The following is a 20,607-nucleotide window of genomic DNA, read 5'->3' as shown; positions in this document are numbered from 1 at the left end:
TGAATGATGGCTGCTAATAAAAGTTAAAGATGGTGAACGTAATTGAAATTAAAGATAACAGGCTTTGTTGAGTAAATCCTAAAAGCTACAAGTTATTAATTAGGGAATGGAGATGGCAGTGTGTGCTTGGTGGACCCGATCACGGTACAGGAGTTATGGTTTGGCAAATAATTTACATCTGGATATTGAAGAAGAATATAGAATGGTGTACACAGTGGCATTCGCATGAAAGAGGGAGCAGTTTGATTGGGTGGGTTCTATAAATGAGCATTTAAAGGAGTTAGTCAAAATAATGAAAGCCTGGTTTCCTGCAGGAGTGGATATTGGAGATGAGAAACTTCTCAGATTAGGGTGTGAGAGGGAGCGTTTGAGGTTGGTTTTAGGTGTCAAGTTCATATCCCCTCTTGCTCTGGGGAACTTTTATTCCTCCATTGAAATAGACAGTGTCAACGGTATATCTGCTCTCATTGTTAGAGCTGTTGACCTCAGACAATTTGACCTATCCTGTAAAGTTTTCAGGGCTGTATTTCAGACTCCATCTTGAAATCAAAAGAAGGAGCCCAACAGCATGCATCAATTTCCGCTCCCCACCAATCCACTCTACAATCTAGAAACTTGGTTCTCATAAGTAGACAAACTCACGGGTTTCACTTTGGTTCCAAGGATGGATACAATGTTCATCATCTCCCTTCCTAAAGTTTTATCACCCAAATCATGTAACAATGTTCTGACTCACCTTTTTAAAAAAGTGTGTTTTAATGTTGTGCTTATTACTCTGTTATCAACTCTCTCTGGCGCCAGACGTTTCTAAATAGACATGTGAATTATGGCACACACCTGCTTGAATGATGCATCTTACATGGGCCAGTTTCGAAATAATGAAATGAGGATTGGTTAGAGCTCAAACACAAAGATCTTAGGTGCTGAGAAAAAAAAATAGAATGACTTCAAGCCAACAGTATATCTGAGACCGTCATTGAAAATGAACAAGTGGTAGTTAGGATATTTCCTCTAATCACTTTCATTGCAAGTGTGACAGCACCACCTTGTAGAGCCAGAAGCATTTTTAGTTCCCTTGTGACAGAATATCCTCATACATTATAACTTAAGCTCTTCCTTACATAAAGTACCATTGAGATGTTCTTGTGACCACCCTGAAGTAAAATATGACAGCTGTTGTGACACAACTAAAGAGGTTGGTCTTGGCCCCAAGGAGATGAAGTTGAAACATGGAACTAAATAGGTGACGGGTAATTGATGAAAGCATGATGAGGCTGCTGTATCAAGTCAAAAATAAGCGATTGAGTATACATTGCGTAAAAGGAACTCTTATGGTAGGAGTGCCAGCTGTAGGAAGTGCTTTAAAAGGGAATGTAGAAGTGCAGGTACCCACTAATTACAGTGCCTGTTTGTGCCAGAAAACATCTGGTACCCTCCTATTAAATGTATTGCAACAGTGCGAGAAGTGCAGATACTCTCCCTTTCAAATTAAAGGAGTGTAGGTACTCGGTACCAGAGAGTACCTGCCCATTTAAAGCACTGGTTGTAGTTCAAGGAGGAGAAGACCCATATCTGATATTATAGATGACCATTGAATGTGATTTATTCCCACTTACATGTATTTTATGAACATTTATTTTATGTGAATATTCTAGAACTCTTCATGAGCACAGCCTTCTTGGGCATAAATTGGAAACGCATGACTTTGACGTTTTATAGAGAGATAATTCATGTTTTAATTGTGGTAGAAACTGATGCCATATAACATTTACTTTATTATTGGAGATTTTTAATAAGTAGACATTAGCAGTGTTTTATTGCACTTGGAAATTTTGGTTGGCAGTTATCAACGCTTAAGTTAGTAATTCTGTTGTGTTTTTGACCGTCCCAGTAAATTGTAAAGCAAAGGAACAGGGATGAGGAAATAATAGGTAAAGTAACAAGCTTTGGCAAAGCCAATAGATCTCAACTATGCAAGAGCTATTTGCTTTGCCAATCTGTTTTACCCTATTGTACACCAGCATGGATTCTGTTCAGAAAGGCTAAAAGTTAGGTTGTAGCGGAGAGTGGCGTGAAGTTGAGTAGAGTGTCATTAACAGAGGGGTATAGAGTGGAATGGAGTATATTGTAGAGTGGCATAGGGTTGTGTAGAGTAGAATGTTGTAGAGTGGCCTAGAGTGAAGTGGCAAAGAGTTGGCATGTCTTGGAGTGGAGCAACTTAGAGTATGCATGGTGTGTTGGCACACCTCCTTACAGACAACACATTTTCAATCGAAGTGACCATTACATTTGCACATACAGTTTTACTGATTAAATTGTAAAACCTACAAATGATAATGTGTGTAAATGGCATCATGTAGTGTACTGATTTGTTTTGATTTACTAAAATATTTGTTTCTTTAGCACTTCAGAATTACCAAAATGTGCTTCATTTGTGATTTCCGAAGTCTAATATATTCTGAAATAATTACACAGTTCATTTACAGTCATTTAATTTTTGTTGTGTGCTAGAAAAAAACCTTTTCTTTCCCAGTACCCAGCAAGATTATGAGCTAAATCCTTTGAAAAAATAGAAAATTAAAGACAGAACCTGATGTTTGACCTCTGTCTGTGAACACACAGCAAACGTAATAAGCGAAGAACAAGATTTAAGGCCTGTTTACAGATAGCAAGCAGTAGTGGAAGAATACAGTAAACTAGTGATGGTCCACAGAAGGGACAAAGGCATGTTGGACAGCCTAAAGCAAATAGAAAGCCAGGAAATGTGAGTTACAAACCTCAAAGCCAATGGTAAGAGGTCGGTGGAATGTTATACCAGGAAAGCTTTCAGAATGCCCACAAGAAGACTTTTCGCAACCAGACAGCTCTGCTGTCTGGTAAGCTGTAACCTAAAAATAGGGGCAACCTTTTGGTGAGAAGCATTTGGTAGTTACACTTTGTGTTGCAGCTTACTGAGAAAGAAGATGTCCTCTAGTTTACTATTATTGATTGTGCTTCTTTTTCCATTGATCTAGTTACTATAACTTGGATGATGTGGACCATGAGACTATAAACAAGTTCCTCTCACAACTTGTGGAGAAGTCCCTTTTTGATCTGGAATCTTCATACTGTATTGAAATCGGAGAGGTATGATATTTAAAGTCTAAAAGTATTCAAATGTTTGGTTATTTATGTATTGCCATTATTTACATCTTTGTTAAATCTGAACTAATTAGCATTCTCTCTGCAGTCCTCTGCTCTCAAGTCATATTCCCACCAGCAAGTGATTAGAGCCACCAAAGTTGAATGCAGATTAAATTACCTCATCCGTAGGGGAAATGTAAAAAAAGATCAATGTAAACTTAAGTATTGCAGTTTTATTCCACAGAAAAGAAAATATAAAACAATGAAATAAGTTGTACTAAACATTGCATATTCTAAAGCGAAATTTTAAAGTGTTGTTTGAAGGTACTACTGACACATTGATTAGTGATAAGAGTTACAAAATAACCAATGAAGTGCTCCTAATCAAATGAACTTGCTCTCATATCACTGTGATATCACACTTTTAGCAGCATGAGGTGGCCCTGTCCCAGCATTAAACTGAGCCATCTCAGATTGTACTAACCTCACATAAGTAATTTCCCTGATCCCACGTATGCCATGTGATTCACCTCACATAAGGTTGAATTCTACTACTTGAGTCAATAAAATGACTAAGTAGCAATGAAAATAAAATTCAGAAGGTGACAAACGAAAGTACTATTATACCTCTCTCTAAAACCTGATGCTATTGTTACTCTAATATTTCTGTGGAATTTGTTCCCGTTGCAGTATTTAGAGGGTTTGCTCTTTGTAGGCTCACATCATTTTTGATGGAAAGAAATCAAACAATGACAATTCTTCCTGTTGAAAGACAAACCCAGTGGAGTTCCTCGTTGTCCATCTTATGTCTTATATGTATCCATCATTTGTTCCATAATTTTAGATCATGATTAGACAGTCGTTCGTTAAATAAAAAGCAAAGCCTGAGGTTGTCCTGCTGCCTATGTGCTAGAATGAGAATATGAGTGTTCTTTCAATTGCAGTTGCTGTACACAATCGTTACCTTTTAGACCCTATTCAGCCTCCCCATTTGTGTTGATTGTGATGCAGAATATGACCATTCCTCGTCAGAAAGGATGTTGGTTATTAAAGATAAAATAGTTTATTTGCAACCATTGAGCTAAGTATCAGTCTGGTGCTTTTAAAGCACAATTAGGATCATGATTAGTTGCATCTTCCCGCTCATCGTGAGATGAGGGTTTGAGAGTACAGATTCCACTCTTCTTTCAGGGGAATTGACACACAGAATAATTGGTAATACAACTGTTAGTTCTTTTATCTCTCTTGTCAGCTGTGTTTGGCAGGCACTAGATTTGGCTCTCTGATAGAGGCACCAGGTAATATTCTTATGGACGTGATGAGTTAGGGACTGAGAGGAGATGATGATTTGAGAGAGGGGCAGCTGCAAATATGTGATGGGGGAATCTGAACAAAGAGATCATGTCCTAAAATGAGGCTTTCTACAGTAAAGGAGATGATTGCTCTGTTGGGTATAAAAAACTACAAGCTGATGTGGAATTAGTGAAGGACTAAGACAAAGGAGAGGGTTGGGTCCGTCTAGTGTGAGTCATACCAAGAGGATATTACTTGTGAAGCCTAAGGGATCAAGCCATTCCAGAAGGTTGTTGTGGTCCACTCTGTTGACAGAGGCAAAGAGATGAAGGAGGATGATCATGTATGGGTTATTGTCTAGATATCTACACTGGCTGGGTGGTAGTTGAAGAGGTGTGCATCACCCTCAAAATGCTTCTTTAAGTAAGTGGCTGACCATGACTCTCTTGACACAGGGGGAGGGTAGGTGGTGGCCTGTTATCAGTTGACAGGCTGAAATAGTCAGTGGCATGCAGTACCTCAGTCCTTTATCAGACCTCAGTTCCTTGAGTAGCCCCCTGGCACACTGATGATATTCCAGGAGGCTCATCCATGCTCTCCTTTGGTTGGGAGAAACCTTGTTGTAGCCCTTCCACTTTTCAAAATCAATTTTTTTGAACTGAGGAATGTGGAAGTTATCCACTACATTTCCTCCAAAAATAGGAAATCATTCCTGCAGAACATCAATTATATCCATGCCACCAGAAACCGTACCAAAACTTGAGTTTGCCTCCTAGCTATGCAAGACCTGGGTTTTCTAAGGGAATCTCTTTACTTTGAGCTTGCTAGATAGATTTGGCGCTCAACTCCTTTCAATCCTCCGCAATTTTAAACAGGGTCTGGAAAGTATAAAATAAAAAAACTCTAATTATAAAAGCTTCAACTCCACTTTAGCTGTTTTCACTTTCAGACCGTCTACCCTATGACAGAAAAGGGCCAGGTAGCTCCCTGTTCATAACCCCTTCTCAAATGCGAGCAGTGTTCCCTACTTCACCCGAACATTTCTGAACTTGAGCACCTGGTTCCAATTGAATTTATAGGTACTATGCATGCAAAAGGGCCGAGAAAATGGAATGAGTCCCAACCATGACTTATATCTCTCTTGGTATTCCAGTTTATTCTTTTAACCTAGTTTTTCATCCCCTGGATGAAGCCAATTTTTATATCAGTGCAGCTCATTCTTGAAGAGACAAATATCTGTAGGACAATAGGATGAGTTTTTGTATTTGGTGATCAGTCATGGCTAATTTAGGAGCTAAGGGCCAGATGTATGAAAAAAGCCTTTTGCCATTCGGAAATAGCGATTTTTAAGAAATCGCTAATTCTGATTTGCAAAATGCAATGTATCATATTTGTGATTCGGTAATAGCGATTTCATAAAAATCGCAAAAGCTATTACCGAATCGCAAATTGCGAAACAGGCCCCATTTGCATCTATGGGCCTGTCGGCCCATATTTGCGAATATTTTGCATCTCCCAAAATGCGAATTCCTAACTGGAATTCGCAATTTTGGGAAATGCAAAGTCCATGGTGCTGGGGGCCTAAGGCCCCCTCTGCTGCACCCAAAACATTTTTTAACCACATGTAAGGTGCACACATGCCAAAAGGGCATGTGTGCATTACATGTAAATTTTAAAAATGCATTTTAAATGCATTTTTAAAATTTACACATGGTTACCACCTAGTTCAGCTTGGTGGTAATAGTGATTCCTTAATGCCCAATTCGCATTAAGGAATTGCTTCATACATGTGCTTTAGAAATTGCAAATAAGGATTCCTTATTTGCGATTTCTTATTTAGAGAGTCGCAATTTGCGACTCTCTAAACAGGGTCGCTGTAGGCCCTAACCCGTAGGTGGGGCATTTCTCACAATTTTTGTTTAAAGAAAACAATTAACTTTACAACATAAATTTCCAAACATATTTGCTCAAAGCCATACATTTTAAAGACATAAAGAAAGCTTGAAATATTCCAGTATTTCAAGATGCGGCACAGAGCCCATGAATATTGTGTGTGTGTGTGATATATATATCTTCAGAAAGTTATCCATTCTGAACAAACATACTTTGGTATTGCCCAGCATCTCTTGTGACTTGTCTAGGCCTGACCCTTGCCTTCAGATTCTGACTCTCGGTAGATTAATGTCTTAATCTTAGCCCCATATTCAGCTAGAAACCGAGGACCTACCTGCTTTCCAAGTTGTTCTTCAAAGTTAGCTTCGTTAACCTACCTAATCATTTGCCAGCCTAGCATCTAAAACAATCTGTGTGCTCTACAAATGCTGTATTCTACCATCCAAGATGTAACATATTCCCTGGAGAAGTTAGAACTCATCTATTTAATTATTGGTGTTTATAGTGCCTTTTAGAAAGGTCTGTACAATGCAAATGAAAGGCACAGAGAAAGGATGCACAACGGTAAAAACAGTTTACAATCACGTGATCAACGTTAGTTAGCTACTCCAGGAGCTATTCTTTCAATAGTTTTTAAAATACAAGTAGGGTTTACACACATCTACTGTGAGCAGGGAGCTCGTTCCCTAATATAGGCACAAGAAGGACAATTTAATGAAAACGTGATGAGGCACAAGGAGGCCACAGAAAAGATACATTGGACAGGGAAGCAGGGGAAATAGTTTGAGAATTGGTATAAAGAGACACAAAAGAGCACAGATAATGGGGACTCGTGAGGGGACACAATTAAAGGTAAGCCAAAGAGAGGGGAAACCTACATATAGAGGGAGAGGGAGTGAGTGAGGATGGGCAAGGTGAGGGACGTGTGTGGTAAGGAAAAGGAAAAAGACCACACGTTTTTAAAGTTAAGACATAGGATAGTAATGTATTTAGGAAGACCAATAAAGAGGGACACTATAATTAAGACACAAAGGCATTAGAATTCGGAAGCATGAGAGAAGACAAGGGAATAAAAGTTTTTGTTTTGCGTACATTGTGGAAACAGTAGATTAAGCAAACAGTAGAGACTTGATGAGGAAAATGAAATGAATAGTCGAACACAAAATTCAAATTTGCAAGAAGAGAAAGTAAAAAGCAGGAAGGAGATTGCTATAGGAGGTGGATTAAGCAACGAAGCAGGAAGAAAGGTTTCAGTTTGTTTTCGAATTTAATTGAACAAGTAAGGCATCCTCCTCTCCATAGGGTAACAGGCAGAGATTTGAGCAAAAGATTAAAAGGATTTTGTAGTCTACTGTGTTAAAGTGTGATCCAAATCAGAAAAAGGCTATAAAAAGGCGCTATAATATATTTGTATGTATACACATATTTATTTATGTATATGTGTGTGTGTGTGTGTGTATGTATATATATATATATATATATATATATATATATATATATATATATATATATATATATATATATATATATATATATAGGTGTATGTGTGTGTGTGTATATTTATAGTATATAATAATGTTTAAGGGAACAATACAGAGTTAGAAGTGAAAGGGAACCAGAACAGATCCTTGGGGACACTGAAGTGTACAGGTTGGGTGTCGGGATGGCAATGTCTCTTGCATGCTAAACTGGCATATACCCCTGCTCTGAGTGCTAGACTGCAAGTGAAACTGGTACCCTGAGTTATATTTGGACCTTGATGTTGCACTACCCTTGCAAGTGTGCAGAGTCCTAGGTCTGTCACTGACAACTGGATATCCATGGCCTGTCCGATTTGGAGAGACGCACCAAGCATGCCTTCAGAGTAGGCAGTGTATTACTGTCCATGATCTAGATGTATCACATAAAGTGGTGACATCCTGTGTGGGTCTGAGCACTGGGGCCAGTAGAATCCATTTTACATGCCTCTAATGTACCATAGTGCAAAATGGAGAATGAGGACAGCTTCCCAGAGAGGGTGAAAATTGTCAGCATGCCTGTGACAGGGAGAGTAAAGGACTCCTTTAAAACTTTCATAAGTGTCTTGTTAGCAATGGACTGCTGATTTGTTTTTTCTGAGTATTGCTATATGGAAGAGCGTATGGTGAGGGTTGAGACTGTAGTTTGGTGTTCAAGGTGAGGAAGTCTCTAGGCAGGTCCTGCCCTTTTGTCTTCCTCCTAATTGCTTTTAAAGAAAGACTGATTAAAGCCCGGTGGAGAGAATTCACACTTCTTTGCACCCATGGTTTCGATACCTCTGCTTGGAGCAAGCCTAGTTGGTACCTGCTGTGAGAGCCATCACTTTGCACAAAGATGTTGTGTTGAGAGCAGGGGCCACACACAGCCAGTTTTGAAACCTAAGACTGTGGATTCATACCCCCTGTATAGATGATGTGCATAAATGTAGTATACAAAATCACCCCACTTTGTTCCATTACCAAGTTCTTCATGCGCTACGAAAGGATTGCTGTGTACTGAGTTCTCAGGGGACTGCTTTCCGACCACAGCCGGTATCTGCATGATCGCCAGTCTCCCTGGGATTTAGGGGATATTACCTAAAGGCTGCAGTGTTCTGCTGGAAAAGCTGTGGGCCTGCTTAGCTGTTTGCCTACTGAGAGAAGGGAAGGAGCGTGTCTGGCCCTGCAGGAGGAGAGACTTCCCAAAGGGAGAAGCCTATCATGTTTCTGGTATGAAACTAGCAGGGAGTCTGCCAGTGAGGGAGCCTTTGTTTGAAAGGGGTCCCCCAGCCTCACTAAATGGTTCTCATTATGAACTGCGCTAAGCCTTCAACAGAAATCAACTGTTGAGCGAATAGGCAATCTACCACAGCTGAAAGAGTGGTGTTGCTGTCATCAGAGCCAATGTGGTCATGTTCTGCCAGGTGATTCGTGTTGATTGGCCCTGAGGATGCATCTGCCAATATCATCCACAAAGTCGAGACCAGCACAGAAGCCACACCTACTAAACCAGCGTTTCTCCAGTCCCGAGCATAGGGAGGCCGCAGAGACAGAACATGGAAGCTGCCACAATGAGATCACAGAAATCTCCACGTCCCAGTAATGCCACTCCCATGCCCTGACCCCCGAATGCTCCTAAGACACAACTATTGTGGGATCTCTGTATATGTGTGTACCACTCCTGTCAGGACTCTGTCTACTGAAGGCAGAAAACTATAGAAATGCAAAGCGTGTGCAGTGAGAGACTGACATATGGGCAGAAACCTGTTGCACAAACTATTACTTTTTCCATGCTAATATCGCTTAAAATATTATATTTATATTAAGTAAAAGCGTCTGAACTGTTTAGCACGCATAAGCCTTGGGGATGAATGAGTGACTGCAACTGTGCCTCACCAGCGCTGTGTACCTGATTAGATGTTTAGGGTTTCAAATACTAGGGAACTCTGTTAGCAGTGGTGGGTTGGCACTAGGGTGTAGTGCTTAGATGTGATCAAGAGTTGGAGCCTGTATTGCATTCCATTAATTTTACTGTGTAGTGTTGAGTAACACTATGTGAGTAAGGTACTTCATTTTACTCAGAAAACTGTCACTGGCCTGGACAATAGATTAGTGTGTCTGTTGGTTAATTATTGAGCTCTAAGTCTTTGCCCCACATTCCACCTCCCTGAGAAATCTATGACATTTCTCTCTCTTGCTACCCATAAAGTCAATTCTAGGAAGGATTGTACTTTCTTTAGTTTGTAGAACCATAGTAGGACTGGCCTCAGGGCACCGGTGGCACCCACCACAGTTGGAATGAAGCTACTGATATAGAACGAAAATGTCTTCAGACAGGATGAAAAGTGTCAAAGCATGTTAATGGTGGAGGAGACAATGCAGGTGCGAAAGAAACAGAGGATAGGGATGGGGAGCTGGAAAAACAGAATGTGACACTGCAGAAGTTGAAGGAAAGAGTCACTCATATTGTTGATTTTGGAAGAAAAAAGAGATAGGAACCAAATATAACGTACTGGTTGCAAAAAGCAGTTGCACATTGCGCACCAACTTTTTGCTACCACTAATTTATTTTGTGAGCCTATGTACCTGTGTACTAATAGGCTGGTTTGCAAAACAAGCAATCAAAGAGAGTCGCAAAGTGACACTCTAATTAATATTCATTAGTTAGGTCGCAAATTGTGACTCCCTCGATTGGCTCCGTTCACATGGATGGTGGCCTGCAAGGGATAACAGACCACCATACATGTAAAAGTATTTCAAAATTGTTTTTTTTTTGTTTTTTTTAAAGCTGACAAAGTTTTCTTAAAGGAAACAGTGCTGAGTTAAGACAATACGTTTTTCAGATTAGAAAAAGTTTAGTGAGAGAAGGCATTTGTCCCTTGGGCCACTGCCTAATCCCCCTGAAGCTGCCAACATGATTCCCAGATTGGAAAGGATTTAAAGGGAACTCTGAATCAATTGCCTACCCAATTTGTGATTTGGTAACTGGTCAACAGTTTGCGACTGAAGTTACAGTGTCAAATCATTGATAAGTATATTACCAATTGACAAGTTGGAAGGGACGCTCCAAACACCCCTTTCATTACAAATCTCTAATAATTTCTCATCTCATGCATTGACTCAGAAAACGTATCTGAATCAAAAAATGAGTTTATTAAATTAGAAAAAGGGCTTTAGCAGTCACAAACCCTCTCTTTTAGCAGATTGGAGGGTTTGCGACCAGTGAAAACGTTTGCACGTCTGACACAATTCCTTTTTCCTGAATGAAGAACAGACAGAAGGTTCAGGAGCAGGAGAAGAAATTAACAGAAAACAGACGATGCAGATAACTGGCATGGTTAGAGATAAGGGCCTAAATGTAAGATTCTTTAGTAGATTTCAATTTTGGATCATAACTTTCCATGAGGAAAGGCTAGAGAGTGGGAAAGAAAGTTGGACATTTTGTGGTTACGCTACAGAAGTTCAAACTGATGCCATATTGTGATTTTACAAAGAGAAGTTTATGACTTGATTGAAGGTTTGTAATCACCGCAGTATATCCGCAATTGTTTGCCTTATCCAAAAGTATACATATTGTGTACAGGGTAAATAATTCTGATACTGTAGAAATGTGACACTTACATTTCTTTGTCTCAAACCCTTTTTGCTTGTGCTTTCTGTTTGCCTCGTGAAACAGGACAACCGTAGCATACAGCCTCTAACTCATGGACGCATTTCCTCCTACTACTATCTGAAGCACCAAACTGTTCGGATGTTCAAAAATAATCTGAAAGCGGAATGCACTGTGGAAAACCTGCTCTCAGTTCTAACGGTAAGTGAGGACTTTACTTTCATGCCTTTGCCTATTCGTTCCGAGCTTATAAAAAGTAGTCACTATATATGTCACAAATTAAAATCTTTTTTCAATAAATATCCGTAATTGGTTCCATATTTTAGTTGGTGCACCATAAACCCTTAAGGTTAGAGAGGACTACAGCGTAATGTAATGTGTGTAACTGTACCACATTCGTTGACATATATATAGATATATATTTGAAAGTACTTTAAAGTGAAAAGGCAATATTCTACTTTATGACCCAGGCTTTGATACTAATGTGAGAGGATCAATCTCTGACATTTAGATCTGCATAGACGTACGTGAATGTTAGAACTTGAATTTCCTTGCCATCCAGGCTAAGGTTTTCTTTAAAGTTCTGTGCACAACTCGCAAGGTACTCTGTGGCAAAACTCTCGCCTTTTGTTTCATTGGTTCTGACTTCACCATCCCTTGCAGCTGATTAGAACTTCCAGTGGAAATACTTCTCAAACTTCCTCAGTGTGAGGCCAGGGATTATCGGGGTTGGCTCCTCCTTTCTTGAATGTCATTCAATTCGCTCTCCTCTGATCTCATAGGTTTTTCCCAATCATTGGAACGTTGTGTTTTTCTAGTTCATTTGCTGGCATAGTACAGACCATTCAGCGATCTTCCTTGCATGATGGGGTTAAGTGCTCTCTGTGAGAACATTCTGCCATAACTTAATATAAATATGGTCCATCTATCAAAGCACTCTTACATCGAATGCCGACACGTCTTACTGATATATGTGGATCTTGAGGAGATATGCCATTATTTACAGGGCTGGTTCCTTTAAGCAGTAGGATATTGTACAGATTTAATTGGTAAATGTGTGTTTTTTGCCTGGACTCAGGCTTTGATTGTTTTACCTTTGGTCAGACTTGATAAAGGAGGGCTTAGTCAAAGTGGGCGTGCTGTGTATGATGTTTATTTAAAAAAAAAAAAATACAGGCCAGTATCAGCATGCACATTTTTTATGCGAACTCCTACCATATGGCATATTACTGAAGATAGTGCCAGCACGCGTCTGTTATAGAAATGAGTTTCACAAAGAGCACATCATATTTATGCATGTGCACATTGGAGGGTCACTGCAGTACACCAACTCCCTGTCACATCCTCTTGCAAGAGTGTGAACAAGAATTTGCTAATTATTCTTAATTAGATTGTAATTAAATTCAGTGTCTCTATTTAAAACTAAAAATAAAATGACACCTACTGAGAGGTTGCGTCAGAAGATTCACTGATAAAATTGTTTTTATCTTTAAAAGAAAAAAATGGAAATATATATTATCTTTCAAAAAGGCAAAGTGACTGTCTCACATTTAGGCCACCAATCTGAATTGGCTGGAGGAATAAATGCTATTTATCGCTCCTCCTAAATAACGATATTTTGTGGGGTGTGGTATTTACCGGGTGCAATAAATAGCACCTACTCTGTAGGCTTTTGGGGAATAACACAGGGATTTTAGTGCTTAACGCAAAATCGGACAGTAATGTAAATACTGTACACTTGTCTCCTTTTAAATTCCGTCATGTTTCACATGACCACATTGAAGGGAGGGTGAGGTATTTAACACTTGCAGCAGTTATTGGTTATTGGTAAAATACCACCTAAGTCCAAATATTGGTTAGTGGAGGGTCGAAAAACTCAGGAAAACTTGGAGTCCACCTCCATGGTGTTTGCACAAGGTTGCTTGTTCCTGAATGTAAAAGATTCACACACTTGAGTTAAAAGCCGCACATCTTCTAATAGTGATTGCACTCCTATCATTTAGGACTTTTTGAGAATTCACAAATATTCCCATTAGCAGCCATGGAAATCTGTGTAAGACACAAACTTCCTTGTACACTAACCCTTCTCTTATTTTACTCTTGTGGATTGTCTGCAGGGCGGAAAATTCACAAATGCAAGTGCAGTTAGAGCATCCATTTGTTTTCTTGGTGGATAAAACCTTTTCTCTAAACCTCCTTGAAATGCGACTTGAAGTGTATGTGTTGTAAGACAGTTTAGCCATTTTTTGCTCGTTCAGTGTCCAGCTACGTTACTGGCTGTTACATAAGCCAATAGGAAAACATGCTCTATGTATTTGTAATTTAATAGAGATCCTGCAGAGTAATTAAAGCTGAGGACATCAATTACCACATTGATAATACATTTACAACTAGTACATACGTTATTTGAATTTGATGCAGTTATCTGTTGGATCATATATTTTTTCTTTGCCATGACTAATGGAGGACGAGTGAAGTTAGTAACCTTAACTTTAAGAAATATTTCTTTCAAGTATTTTTTGTTTTTAATTACCTATAAGAATTTCTCAGATTCTTTTTTCCGACATAAGTAGTTTAACCTAACCCTTACTGTGTTACTATTATGAGTTTGTAGTATTGTTTCACGTGGATATTTATGTTTAATTGTGTGCGTAAATTGGGAATGTTTCTGTAGTTGGCCTATGTACCAAAGTGCGTTCTGTGTTTCACCCGTTTGTAGGAGGGGTGTACAGGATTTAGTGACTGAAGGTCATTTGGATAAGTGTTGGAATGGGAGGTGTGTGGGATTTGGCAAGGTATCTGCAGGTTTGAAAAAGTCTTCTTGTGTCCTTGTAGCTCTGAACAGGAGACCAGTAAACTAGAACTTGGAGACACTCTGGCAGTCCTGGGTTTGAGCAGAAAAGCAGATTTCAAGCAGAGGGCAGTCCTCTTGGTGCACTAGGACAATCCTCTGAAGTACACAGCAGACCTCAGGCAGCAGGGCAGTCCTCTGAGAGTCCTCTGCATGTCCAGAAGTGAACTGAAGAGTGGGTCTAGTTTTATACCGGGTGCCAATTTTGAAGTGGAAGAAACTTGTGGAGTATTCTCCCCACTGATGGTTATGGAATTTCCTGCCTCCATGCCCAGACTCAACTGGGTCTGTGGTCACAAAAGGCTAGTGTGAAGTTATTTGCGAGAGTGCTGAGGCACCTCCCTGGGCCCCTCCCATCCTGCCAGGATGGCCAATCCTGCCAAAACTACTACCCCCTTTGTGTAACTGACTGGGAGGAATATACAAATGCTAATTGCCATCTACACCTAGTCATCTGACCCAGGATACAGGCTGCAGGTACAAAATTGGTTAGAACAAGGGAATGCTAACTTTCTAAAAGTGTCACATTTTTTACAGGTATGACTTAAAATCCAACTTTACCATTTAATATTTTAAATGACAATTCTTTGGACACCAAACATGGTATTCATACCTGTTCCCAAAGAGAAGGTATCTCATATTAACTGTATGAGGTAACCTATTGTTATCCTATGGGAATGTTAAGTCTCACAGTAGTGAAAAAGAATTTGAGTTTTTTACTACCAGAACATGTAACACTTAAAGTAATGCCCAGGTAAGGTCCAACATTTTAAATACAATGCACCCTGCCCTATAGAATATCTAGAGCCTACCCTAGAGGTGACTTGTGTGTATTGGCCTGGCAAAAGGTTTATTTTGTTAGGTTGAAATGTCAGGTTAAAACTGCACTCTCAGGCTGCAATGGCAGGCCTGAGAAATGTTTTAAAGGACCACTTAAGCGAGTGGCATAGTAAGTGTTGTAGGCCCACTAGTAGTGTTTAATATAGCGGCCCTGGGTATATGGTATACCACTTTACAAAAGACCTATAAGTAAATTAGGTATACCAATCAGGTGTATGCCAATTTTACCATGTTTTAGGGAGTGAGCACAAACACTGGTTTACAGTGGTAAACCACACAGAGGGGAGAAGGCAAATAATTTGAGGGGAATACCACCCTTCAGCTGACAGATCTAACAAAAAGTAATCCATGTTTTCTCTTAGTGAATGCAACATCCTGAATGTGGACGTGGTCGCGGGTGCCAAAGTAAGTGAAAAAATAAATTATCTTCTTAGCTTCTTGTGTTGTCACGTGTTAGAACTTCTAGCATTTTATCGTGATGCAAACCAAAAGCTATATATTGGAGTTCCCCTTTCATTTCTTACAGTGATGCAGATTCTACTTATAAGTTGTTGCAATTGTATACATATGCACACCACGAATATGAGCTAGCTAATAAATTAACAGGGAGAGTAGAGCCAGAACAGAGCCAAGGGTTTGGCTTGGTTCCAAGAGCCTGTGCACGAGACAATCCCTGAAAATATTTGGCTTGCAAATCATACAACAAATGTCATGTACAATTATGACAGTCTTCAAAATTAGAAAAGGGGTTTTTCTTTAACATTCAAAAGTGTTTCAACATAGTAGATCAGATTATAACACTGCATTAAGAGGCATTTATTAAAAGTGGTAGTTTTCGAACATGAACTTAGAAACATTCATGCTCCCTTACCCCAACTTCCTACCATGATGACAAAGCTACATAGTGAACTAAGAGAGTTGTCATGTTTACCCTATATCTGGCCTACAGTAACATTATAGTCTATTTCAATCAAGCATGTGTGGTTTTTGTACAGTGTTTTTAAAAAATGTCTTTATTAGATTTTAAATGGTGTGACACGGTGCATTACAATAGCAATATAGATGCATCCCCTCGAACTGGACACATATCACCTTCATAGGCAGTTATCAGAACGTCAATGATCAAGGTAATATGTTTCAAGAATAGCCCTGACATTCACAAATGCAAGATTACAAGGAGTTTCTCACAGTAAGGGAAGAGCAAAGCACACATTTCCATTGAATATTGTTAGCGCACCATTTCAAATTGAACATATAGCATAAGAAACAAGAGCAAACAAAAAAAAGTCCCCAAGTTCCCAAACTCCTCCCAGTAGCTTTCAAATCTCTCATTATATATTGGTACATAATAAGCTGTTCTATGCGTGCCCCCTATCAACAAGTATCTTGGACGTTTTAAGGTCGTTTTAGAGCAATAACATTAATTCCATCCACCAGGTTGGTGTGCTCTGACCCTTCTCCATCGCCTTCAGCTGCAGAAGAAGCTACGCCTTGGGACTCTTATGAAGCCTGTGTGATTGTCCCTCAGGCTAACATTACATCTGCTGCCTTTCTGTCTTTATGTATTCTTCTAATATGAGCCTCTTCTTCTCCAGCCCACTCAATTATATATTTTATCCAGTGTGCAATCTTCTGGGAGTATAGGGGCTAAGTCAGTATATTGCAAGGTGCCTTTTTGCCACCAACATGGCGTACAATCTACTCAAGGCTTTCTTAGGATTTTCAGGAAGCAGACCTAGCAAACATTGGGTGATCTACTTTAGTATCTTCCATCGCGTGCACGGTGTATGTGAGAAAGTACATTCTCCCAGAATGGGATCGCTAATATGCAGTGCCAATGCACATTTGTAAAATCCGCATCAGCAACACCACATCAGGAACAGTGTGGGTCCCTATAAAAGTAAATAGGGTGTAATCGCTTAGGGGAGAGGTATATCATATGGACAATATTACATTGTATTTGTTAGAATCACACACACGAAGAGGTCCTATGGACCCTGGTATGTATTTTGCAGCAGTCTTTTGGAGTGATAGGCTCATCGCGGAGACGTAGCCACATCTCCTCCAGTCGCAGTGGCATTGTTCGTTTGTCTGCCCAAAGAGCTCTGTACAGTTGAGTTATTAGCCATCACCTGCCCGCTATATTTAGTAAAGTGGTCATTGTGTGTGAGGATTCAGGCGTGTCCGGTAACGTTAGCCGCAACTGTCAGGCGCAGTGACAGCTATTTTTGCATATTGGAGGAATTGTCCACTCCTCAGTCTAAATGTATCCATCGCCTCCTGTATAGTCCCCCTGGGTAGAGAGAGGACATTATACACCCTCCCTCCTGCTACTGATCGACCACCATAGACGTTGTAATCTGGGCAAATAGGTGCAGTATCCAGACATTTAGGTCAAGGCGTATGCCTAATCACTTTTCAAACCGTTCTGGTCCATAGTTTGGCCATTAGCTGGCTCAAGAATGTGAAGGTAATCCGGTTTCGCGACCCTACATCAACAGTCTACCAAGTTGGTCTCCATCATGTGTGCCTTCAAATAATTATCTCTCCCAGTTAGGTTCTACGTATACCCAGTGAACTGCATGCTGCAACTTGGCCACGAGGTAATCTAGTTTCCATTCCCCCTTTACCCCATTCTCTTTTTAGTACATCAAGGCCTATTTTGCATCTCCCGCCAGCCCAAAGAAACTCCACGAAGAGGGAGTCTAGTTCTCGGCACACATTTAGGGATATTTTGTACATCGGAGGGTGTAAAGACAAAGAGACAAGATCACCATTTTGATTATCGCTATCTTCCCCATCGGGGACATTATAAGGGTATTCCAAAACGTGAGTGAGGGACGCAAGTTAATTATCACTCTGCCTAAGTTCAGGTCAAACATCAGATGTGCTGTATGTGCGACGCATATTCCAAGATATTTAACCTTGTCCAGTGCCCAGGGCTTTAAGGAATGTTATTACATCAGGATTACAACATAATGCCCAATGAAGTATTTTATCTCCGTTAAGGACATTTCATCTGGAATACATTGCACCTTGTATTTTCCTACAATGTATTTTTACTAACTTGTAGTTTTACTACACTAAATTATTATATTGAATAACAAGACTGAAACCACTCTAAACACTTTGGAGCTTATCTATCCAAACAGTTTCCTATTTGCAAGGCAGCATTTGTCTGCTTGCTCTTCTTCTTTCGGGTGGAACATGGTTAGTACCTAAAATCTTAGATTTCTAATCCCACCAGCAAGAGACTCTGGTTAAAATGAACTCCCAAACGATAATTATCGTTTTTATGTTTGATTGTGCTATTATATTCTTGCCAACACATGTTTAATGATCTTTTGGAAAAGCCAACATATAATTCATCACATATGCATCTTTTTTTTATAAATGCAAAATTTTGTTCTGCGTTTTCTACTATTTTGGAGGTTCCAGAGGAACAATAAAGATAATATATGTGCTTACAGTTAAGACACATCAGTCACAACCACCACATGGGAGAAACTTTTTAATTTACGAGGATTTACCGAATAAATGCCTTTAGGCCTCTTCTGCTTTCTTGGGTAAAGCCATATCGTCCAAGCTGGTCATGGAAGTTTGTTCTAAGGGCCGAGTAGAGGCAGTAAAAGTTAGCTCTTGGAAGCCTGCCAATGACGCTTCCGGGTGCCATGGCATTAAAGGACAGAGTAAAGAGGTGTGCCAGGGAGAGTGGCCAAAGGTGCAGGGGTAATAGATTTGAGCCAGTTGCTCTGTGAACTGTAATCGTCACCAGACACACTGGTCAACCATTCAAGTGAAGTGGGGCATGGTCCAGTAGCACAGATATACCTTAGCCACCGGAGAGTAACACGCAGTAAGTGCACTATCATTCAGACACTAAATAAAGGTACATACTGTCATCTCCAAAGCAGGGACACACGGTGAAGCACCACTGTGGTGACTGTACAGGCCTGAGAGTTGCTGTCTGGTTGGAGGTGATATGCTATATTCACAGTAGACTATAGAGATTTAAAGCACAACATGTTTTGTTATGTAAATAACTCATAAATATCTGAATTGCTAAGACGAAGACTAAAATGCAAAACCGATTCCTAGAGAACCTAAATACATTGCACTTTTAATGTCAAGGTTGTGAACTGTGCTTGGGGCAGAATGTTAGATTTGACAATTAGGATAGTCCTTACGTTCTTTTTCCTCACTGTCCCCACTGAAGGCGTACATTAGAAGTTTAGCAGCCTGGTGCTCTGCTTGGAAGAGAGAGCTTTGTAACTGAATTGTTGCCAAGTTTCCAGCTGAACACTGTGAATTAATGAGCTCCATAATTAAGGCAGTCGCTTCACACCTCCTATGTTAACCAGTGACACTACATCTGCCTTTCTCCATTGCTGCCCTCCCTTCACTTATTAAAGCATTTAGCAGTTTTGCCAACAGGGAATTACATGACGTGGGGTAAGTAGACTAATTAGAAATAAGTGCAAATCTTTGGGGGAAACGAAATGTGAAGAATCGCCTAATGATGCTGACACCGAAAGCTGCATTCAGAAGCAGAGCAACCATGTCAGTACTAAGGAGTATGGCTTGTCATTCTAATCATTAGAAATCAAGCAATTTACTTTTCAATGCACATATGTGAAAGGAAGAAGGGGGGACCAGGGGTGTACTGTATTTTCATACTCTTGCTGCAAATTCTCCCTTTCGAAAATAACGGACACATTCCAATTTCTCTTGTTTTAAACCCCTAAAGTATTCTCCTAAAGTATCTTGTTGGCTAATAAAATACAGACATTTCTTATGCTGTACCTAAGCCTGACACTGTCAGGATGGGTTGTGTAGCAGCATGTTCCATCCTTTGGGCAAATCTACTTTGAGATGTGTGACTGCTGAAAATATGCTATGGAAAATGTATGGTAAATAAAAAGCAGCCATTTTAGGGTAGATTGTTGTTGACGTGCTAACCGAGGTGCTAGTGATTATTCGCTTTGGTCAACACTTAGACACTTTTTGCAGTGCACCGATTTCTCTTCAAGTTTTGCTGTCGAGTTCATGCATAAAGCCAGTGCCCCAAGGATTTTGATTGAAGACAACATCACAGCCAGGAGCTAGACTTGCACTAAATGCGTATGCTCTTGGTGGCCTGAGCTAAACTTTACGAGGCTAAGGATTTCACAGCCCTGTGGGCGTGACCTCCTCAGCCTCAGCCTGGCAAAAGTGTCTCGAGGTCCTCACAATGAGGGGGAGTGTCACTGATTACCTGGGCTCTTCAGTTTTACGTCCTGAAGTGCCCAGGGCTGAGTGTCAGTCACTGACATCTCGTCACAGAGTGGGGTGGGGTGGGGTCAGGTCAGCAATCTCACAGACCCCCGTCCCTTTCTGAGCCAATGAGAGAAGGCAGCAATCACAGCCCTCCTGGGACCACTGAGGCTTCATTCTCTACAGTGAGCTTTTTATTTATTTATTTTTTGGTATGTTTGGGGGGTGCAGGTGTGTGTGTATGAACG

General features: G+C 40.2%; 1 protein-coding gene across 1 annotated transcript in view; it reads left to right on the top strand.

The window, feature by feature from the left end:
• ASCC3 (activating signal cointegrator 1 complex subunit 3) overlaps positions 1-20,607 on the top strand; it is a 1,806,704-nt gene that overhangs the window by 1,627,414 nt on the left and 158,683 nt on the right. Inside the window, exons 35-36 of the mRNA XM_069235471.1 lie at positions 3,015-3,126; positions 11,482-11,616. Coding sequence (XP_069091572.1) covers positions 3,015-3,126; positions 11,482-11,616 — 247 coding nt within the window. The remainder of the gene's footprint in view (positions 1-3,014; positions 3,127-11,481; positions 11,617-20,607) is intronic.

Source organism: Pleurodeles waltl, chromosome 5 (assembly GCF_031143425.1).
Source record: "Pleurodeles waltl isolate 20211129_DDA chromosome 5, aPleWal1.hap1.20221129, whole genome shotgun sequence".
Lineage (NCBI taxonomy): Eukaryota > Metazoa > Chordata > Amphibia > Caudata > Salamandridae > Pleurodeles > Pleurodeles waltl.
The sequence above is the reverse complement of the archived record's forward strand: the minus strand, read 5'-3'. Positions and strand labels throughout refer to the sequence as shown.